The 7,934-nt window shown below is 32.0% G+C and overlaps 1 protein-coding gene across 2 annotated transcripts; it reads right to left on the bottom strand.

The window, feature by feature from the left end:
* Positions 1-1,478: 1,478 nt before the first annotated feature.
* Positions 1,479-5,264, bottom strand: LOC112803730 (probable ribosome biogenesis protein RLP24). Of its 2 annotated transcripts, none has more exons than XM_072236541.1 (8): positions 5,073-5,264; positions 4,917-4,993; positions 3,294-3,398; positions 3,037-3,219; positions 2,657-2,858; positions 2,198-2,311; positions 1,962-2,098; positions 1,479-1,868 (listed from the first exon to the last, which is right to left on the bottom strand). In XM_072236541.1, the coding sequence occupies exons 5-8, from the start codon at positions 2,801-2,803 to the stop codon at positions 1,691-1,693; spliced, it is 576 nt and encodes a 191-aa protein (XP_072092642.1). In that variant the 5' UTR covers positions 2,804-2,858; positions 3,037-3,219; positions 3,294-3,398; positions 4,917-4,993; positions 5,073-5,264; the 3' UTR covers positions 1,479-1,690. The 2 variants fall into 2 exon arrangements, with proteins under 2 accessions (XP_072092642.1, XP_029154486.1); XM_029298653.2 differs by having other exon boundaries at positions 2,198-2,294.
* Positions 5,265-7,934: the final 2,670 nt, after the last annotated feature.

Below are 7,934 nucleotides of genomic sequence, written 5' to 3'. Positions count from 1 at the left end.
ATATCTCTAACACTCTTCCTCAAACAAGAGCCTCTATTTTGGGTTTGTTTGATTTTGCATAAGCCTTCTTTTCTTTTTATTTGCCTTATGATATTTTTTCACTTTTAGGGTTCACCAACGATCGAACTCTTGACTTTTCGGATATAGAACTCTGATACCATGTTATGAAACCACTCATTCCAAAAAAGAAGCTCTTATTTGAAGGAAAGTGTTAGAGATATAACCATTAATACTGTCTTCTCCCATCAGCTTAAACTTTTTGAATAAGTGATTTTATAACATGTATTATATAATTTGACTTTCTCTTTCTCTTTCAATAAATTTATTTTATATTATGTGAAGTGCACGAAAACATACAGTAATTACTATTAATTCTTGAATTTCTTTTTTCTCTTTTATTGATCTTATAATATCATAATCATTCGACTTAATACAATTTTTAAAATTTAATTTTTTTTTTCTTTTTTGTGTTGATTCTGTAGTATCACAGGCATACAATTCAATATGATATTTTATATTCTTTTCCTCTCTTGTATTATTGAAATTGATTCTATTTTAATTCGATAAAATTTTCGGATTCTCTTTCTCTTTTGTATTATATACATTAGCATCTACTATTATATCAAGTCACATGGAATAAATATGTCCTAAAACTTAATGAATGTAAAAATAACTAGTGACCAAATATTACAAATTTTAAGGTTTTAAGGATTTGCAAAAGGTAAAATGATATAATTTATTTATTTATAGGTTTAGGCACGTTTTCCTAATTTTTCTTAGGGATACAGACCTTTAGCTCACATACTAAGTATCTCTTTACCTTTATCATATTACAACTTTGATAAAATTCTCCTAATTATACAAATTATATTTAGTTTAACTCTCATCCTCTCTTTAGTTATCTTTAACTCCATTGGAATTGGAAGGTAAATAAAAAATTAAAAGACTAAATTATCTCTTTTAAACAGAAGATTATTCATCTTTCTTTTTTTTTTGTTTGAGTTACACTACAAAAAACATCGTTAAAATCGATAGCTAAGCGGTCGATAATATTAAAAATCGACGGCAAAGTGGACGACAATGGTGGTCGCTATTAAGCTTGTCGATTTTTCAAAATTCGAATAAAATCGACGGCTTGCCTGGCCGTCGATAATAATTTAATAAATCGATATTGTTTCCGTCTATAATATGAGTTTGAAAATTTTACTTACTTACTAAAATCGACAACCTTGCCGTCAATATTATTATATAAAATCGACGCCATTTGTTGTCGATATTTGATTCAATAAAATCGACATCATTGCCGTCGATATTATTATATAAAATCGACGCCGTTTCTGTCGATATTTGATTCAATAAAATCGACACCAATGCCGTCAATTTAATTATTTAGATACCGATAAAAAGCGACAACGTTACCGTTGATTTTAATAACTATATTTTTTTAATTATTTTTCTATTTAAAAAATAGTAATCAATTAATACAAACAAACTTTTAAATATAGAAATAAAATATAGAAATAAAATTTACATAATATTAGATAACAGGTTGATTGATCGAAACCAAGAGGAAACAAGGGTTCTTATGAACTAACTTTATCGGTTGGTTGATCGAGCTGTTCGACACTTCGAATCCAAGTCACAAACATCAAACAAATGAAACACACACACAGAGAGTGCAGCATTGACATCACTCCTCCATCGCATTGTTGTCCTCTGATTGCCATTGGAAAACAGAGACTTTGATCTTTTGTGGTAATGTAAGAGATGGGTCCTTCTGAAGAGCCAAAGGAGATTTAACCAAACTGATGCCCTGCTCCAACTCCTTTGCTGCCTCCTTCTGAATCTTTTCTTTCTTGCCCTTCATTCTATTAAAAATTTGACAAAATGTCAGCAAATAACCAAATGGGAGGGCATTGTAAGGCATCCTCATACATGTAAAATTGGAACTGATGAATTACCTATTCTTATGGTGCCTTTCCTCCTTGGTGACTCTGATCTTTTCAATCTTTGGAATGGCCTTAAGGACGTTCTCCGCAAGATTCCTGTCATATCTCTCTGGCCTGTTTCGCTTTCTCTCAAACTCAAAGGTTGAATCCTAAAGCAATATATGACAATCATGAGACTCTTTCAAACCACAATTATGAACGACACAGACACGTAGGCCAAAAGAAAGGAAATATAAAGTTTCATTTACCTGAGTCATATCCTTTCCATGCACCTGCCTATACGCCTTGGTCCATTTTACTTTCCTAGGATTCCTCTTCATTTTGAAGTTCTTGTGGCATTTAGATCTACAAAATCGAAAAATCTGTAAGAGAAGTTGGTCATAAATCTACACCATATAGGGCATGTAAAGCGGGGCTATAAGCCTATAACCAACCATACATAGCTATTTGTCACTCTAGAGCATTTCATGAGCAACCGATAGAGTATAAATCAATCTTAACTGCTATCATAAGTATGAGTATAGGACAATCCCTACTAGAAAACTAATGTTGAAACTTGGGAATAGATGGAGTAAATGAATTTCTAGATTTGTTAGTTAATGAAGCAATGAGCAAAGTATACTTCAGTATTGTTGAGAAGGCAACAAAGGTTCTCAGATTTTCAGAGAAAAAAATATGTCGGAAAAGCAGCGAAATCAATGGCTTACCAATGGTAATCCTCCCACTACATCCATACCAAGTTTTGGTCCAACCTCCACACTAAAATCCAAGATTATCGACATGAGTCCCAGCAACAAGGATTCTCTTTGCTTTCCTATCCAATGGAAGAAAGGGTTTGCTAATATCTTTTTCATTTTTCAACAGAACCAAGGACTTTCGAACTGCTTCGCGTGCTAGATCTCTATGTTGCTAAACAATGAGGGTAAACAGAGTTAGAACTAATTTTCTAACTATTCCTCACTTGACTTTATTTAAATATAGACATAGTTAAGCAGCAATAGTTTACACAATTCCCTGCAATGATGTTGATATTTCAATCATGAAATAAAAATCAACTTAGAAAGGGTCAAAGATATTATTTTCTTACCTTGCATCCAACCATATCTAGCAAAGATCTATCACTAAAAGGAAATTCAAAAAGACCAGCGGCGAACTTCACTCTCGAAATTTGCTCAACAGCATCATTAATTCTACTTATTGGTACTTCCCCCGATTTAACAAGAAAGGTCAAATCTTCAATGAATGGTTCAAATTATAAACCCACCATTACCTGTATGTAATCTTAAATAAATGAACAATTTCAAAAAGTTCTAGTAAAAAATTCCACTTGTTGAAGATCTATACCATGTCAATTCCAGCATTGACAGCAGATTTAATGCAGTAGGGATAATTTGATCCATGAGGATGGCAAAGACGGTCAAGTCCCTCCCAGTCAGAAATCAAAAAGCCCTATATAACAACAGCAGTATAATTAATATAAAAGTGCTATAATCAAACGAAGAAACAAAATAAAAGGCAAAAAAAATTATACTGATATATGGAGGCTCATAAAACTATTTTTATATCAATCATACCCCTTTATACCCCAAAAGTAATAACATTCTTATCTTCTGTCATATCAGTAGCATCCCTATCTCCTGCCTTATCATCATCACGAGATACATATATTAGTCCTCATAAATGATTTTATGACTCATGTATTCAACTATTCTCATATCATCAACATTATTCATAAATGGAACTTGAAAAACTTTCAGGTGTTTTTGTGCTTATTATCCTGATCCCATCTGTTGCAACAAAAAAAGCGAGTGCCAAGTTTGTTTTCACCGAGTTCAATACAAATAATGGGGTTGGAATCAATAGCAGACCTTACATATTTGTTTTGGGACTTCTTATGAGTCAGTATACCCTAGCCGGGTATGATGCATCAGCTCATATGGTGAATATTTAAGTATTAGCTTATAAGTTGATTTTCAACTTCAAAAATATTGGTGCTATTCATTTACTGTTATAATCCATGCTGACAGATAAACAATGGGAAAATTGAGAAAGTTAGAATTGGATTTTGTTAATGGTGGGATTTAGATTTACATTAGAGATACACACTACATATAGGATGGTAACTATCAAGAAACTAACACATTGTGGTAGCCAACATCCAGAACTAATTAACCTCTAATTAAGTCACTAATATCTCGTCATCTTCAGGAGAAGCTAGTGTGTCACACTTATACACTTGAATGGTAGATTTTGTGTAATTTATTATCAACACATTCTTGAGACATTTTAGTGAGATAGTGTCCGCAGAAGAAGAATATACAATGCACATTGTCATTGTCTTCAAGTCACGTCCATTCCCGTGAGGGACATTGAAAATTATCAAGTCTTTGGATTTGTTTACATTGGAATATGTATGTTAGCATCTTAGTTTAAGTGGTTTTTTATTGGTAGATTAAAATAACTTCTGAGATCACTTATGCTGAGATAATAAACAATTTTATAGTGAATTCTATGGTTTTAAATGATAGTTTTTTTCCTTTTAATAACTCAATTTTTTATTTTGATAAATAGTTTTTTATATGCATTTAGTAGCTTATAAAAAACTCATTCTTTCTTTTCAATCTATAAAGCTGTACATTTTAACAAGTTTTCATTGTCTATAAAGAAGAAAAGTAATTCATTTTTCAACTTGCAAAAAGTTTGAGTAAAAAAAAACGTGAAATCAATTTCAAAACCTAAAAAACGAGAAAAGAAAAACAAAAGCCTTGCGAAAACCTAAGACTCCATATGTTGGATTCACTTATATGGATCATTTTGAGATATTTCACATCTTTATTGGTTTCTCTGTGCAAATTTTCAATCTAAAATAAGATGAACAAATTTCAAATTTCAATCTAAAAATAAGATGAACAAACAAAAATTGCAAAAATAAATATAATAATCAGAGAGAGACAGAGAGGAACTTACAAGAAGCTGCGATAGCGATGTGCTCTGGCGACAGGCTCACAGCAACGGTGATCGGCAAAGACGTTGCAACGACGAATCTGTGGAAGAAGAAGAACTTCCATGCAGATTCACAAATAACAATGTGATAGAGTGAGAGAGCGAGAGAGAGGAACTTACATGAAGAGGATGGTGCGGCGGCGGGCTCGGCGGAGGAGAAGAATAAGAAGAAGAAGAAGCAGCAGCAGCTCTGCTCTCAGGCAGAGGACGGCGGGTTTTCTTAGGCGTCGGAGAAGAAGAAGCTCCGCTCTCTGCCTCTCTCCGTGACCGTGACTCCGTCTTTGCTCTCTACTCTCAGGCGTTGGAGGAGAAGAAGCCTCATCCTGAACCTTGATTGTTTGAAGGTTGGGGTTAAATTTTGGGGGAAATGAGTAAAACAAGGGATGCGGGAAGCAAACGCGGGAGCAATGTTTTTTTTTGGATAAAAATCGATGGCTATTTCGTCAATTTTAGTTAAAATAAAAATAAACGCTTTAGCTATCTATTTTATATAATAAATTTGCACCATTCATTTCACTTACAAAAGAAATCTCTATCGTCTAAATTTATCGACGACAAAAGTCGTCGATATTTTAATTATCAAAATTGACAACCGTTTCGTCGATTTTAAAAGAAAAAAATTTTCAACTATTGTTTTGTTGATAATGTAACGATAGTAGTAAGGAGTTAGAAGGTTGCCAAAATAATAGACAACATAGTCGTCGATTTTAATATTTTATTTCAAATCATCTCTTTTCTATTTTATTGAGGCAAGCCGTCGAAAAATATCGACAAAAAACTTGACCGTCGATTTTTGGCGTCGATAATTACACTATTTCTTGTAGTGTTATTCGTGTTCGCATATGTTTCTTTTCGCCAACTTCTCTTTAAATTTCTCATAAAAATTTGAGTTCTTTTTCATGTCTTCTGTAACACACTGCTAATTTAATTTTTTTTTTGCTTGGTTTCTTATGTATTTTCTATATTTATGTTGGATAGAAAGTTTAGAAACAAAGTGTTTGATGTTTTATCTCATCGAAGAGATTAAGCTTACTACAACGCATGCGCATAATAGCGGCAGTTTAATTGCCGATTTATGGTGATTTTAAACTCCCGCTAAACAGCTCGCCAGTGACACGTTATCTACAGCGCATAAAGGTGCGGGCATCACAATTTGCGGTGATTTTCAGCAATCGCTGGCATAACCACTGCAAATTGGGGATTTGCGTCGTTCCATTTTGCGACGGTTTAAACCGCCGCAATATCTTCCAAGAGTGATTGCACCCATATTTTTGCGGCAAACCTGAACCGCCGCTATCTGGACACACGTTTTGAAGAAATCTAGTTGTGGCGGTTTTGAACCGCCTGCAGAGATTTTTTATGTTCTTTATTTGCGGCGGTTTTAAACCGCCGCTATTCGTAACATTTGTTTTATATAAAATTTTATAAAATTTTATTCTACAATCCGGGAGTTTTTTTCTTTTTTTTTAAATTCAAAGAATATTATCCTTATTTAATTTTATTAATTTTTCTTATTATATTATATTTTTTGTACTTTATTTTTTATTTAAAGAATCTTATATTTTTTCTCTAAAATTCTGCACGGAAAAAACGCATGAATATTTAATTATGAATTAAACCAACATGTTTACTTTAATATCAATAAAGTAATTTAATATTCACCCAAAAAAGTAAAGTACTTAGTTAATAATTTAAAATGCATATTTATTATAAAAAAAACATATACCGAATGTAATAATGCTCATACTTGTTTCTTTCAATCTCAATGTCAGTATGATTGGTGGTCAACGTGATTTTCCTCATCGTTATGTCGTTCATGTGAAAATGCAAAACAAACTGCCGAATATGCAGCAGCTTGGTATTGAATGCAAGGATAAACACTGGGATTCAGGGTTCAAAGTAGTTCCAGCTGGTCAAAGTTGGACTTTCTATTTCACTACAAACATTATTAACACAGCTTTGTTCTTCTGTACCTTTAATTGGTATGATGCTGGACGTGATGGTGGTTTATGCGAACAGTGTACTTGGGACATCCACAAGGACGGTCCATGTAGGGTTACGGGCAATGGTGCTCCTAAATGTTATCCTTGGGATCCCGAATAAGGAGTAATAATAATTGGTGTAAAAATTCGAATAAAATGTATTTACCTATCTAGGAGATAATAAATAGTTTTCTAAAAGAATAAATTATATATTGAATAATAAAAATTATTATACTTTCTCTTCACACAAATTAATATTCAACGATAATATTTTGGTAATATTATCAAAGAATATTCATTAATTTAATAATTTTATTTTATAATAGTATAAGTCTATAAATTTAGAATTTGGAATTTATGTCATAAAATGTAAAATTTTAATGAATAATAATATTGGTCATATTGTTTTAACTTCAAAAATAAATATGATACCAACAAATAAAGTCACGAATAAATTTTAAGACAAATTTTCATATAAGTATTGCTATGCAATGAGAAATTATTCTACTTTAAAGACAAATACTATTTTTCTATTGTATTTTCCAACTCAACAGGAGGGTTTGCGGCTAGTCAATGAGTTGTTACATACACAACGTGAAATTCGAATCCTTAATATTTGCTTAAGTAGATAAATGAGATGATCACTCAACTAATCGTCTAAATTAGTTAAGATAAATACTAATTTTTTTTAATATTTTTAACACTAAAGTTTGTTAAATTTTGATTTTAAGTATAACTTTGTAAAATATTTATAATGATAATTATTATATATATTTTTTATTTAATAAAAAATTTCATATATTTTTATGTATTATTCTCTGAAATACACTAATTAGCACTTAGCGCTGGAAGTGAGTCAAGCCAACTTATGAGTCAGGTCAAGCTCGACACGTTAATGTATAGCTCGATAAGCTAAACTCGTGAGTTGGTGAGCCGAGTTTGAGCTTTGAATTGAGCTCATAAATTAAATGAGTCGAGTATAAGCTTGGATAAGCTCAGC

The sequence above is a fragment of the Arachis hypogaea genome, chromosome 5, assembly GCF_003086295.3.
Source record: "Arachis hypogaea cultivar Tifrunner chromosome 5, arahy.Tifrunner.gnm2.J5K5, whole genome shotgun sequence".
In the NCBI taxonomy this organism is placed as follows: Eukaryota; Viridiplantae; Streptophyta; class Magnoliopsida; order Fabales; family Fabaceae; genus Arachis; species Arachis hypogaea.
The sequence above is the reverse complement of the archived record's forward strand: the minus strand, read 5'-3'. Positions and strand labels throughout refer to the sequence as shown.

Bases quoted from the DNA above. Each gene is read 5' to 3' on its own strand.
- LOC112803730 (XM_072236541.1), bottom strand. From the start codon at position 2,803: ATGAAAAAGATATTAGCAAACCCTTTCTTCCATTGGATAGGAAAGCAA. The intron at 2,099-2,197 runs GTAAATGAAACT...ATATTGCTTTAG, and splicing joins ATGGAAAGGATATGACTCAG to GATTCAACCTTTGAGTTTGA. The intron at 1,869-1,961 runs GTAATTCATCAG...AATTTTTAATAG, and splicing joins GAAAGGCACCATAAGAATAG to AATGAAGGGCAAGAAAGAAA.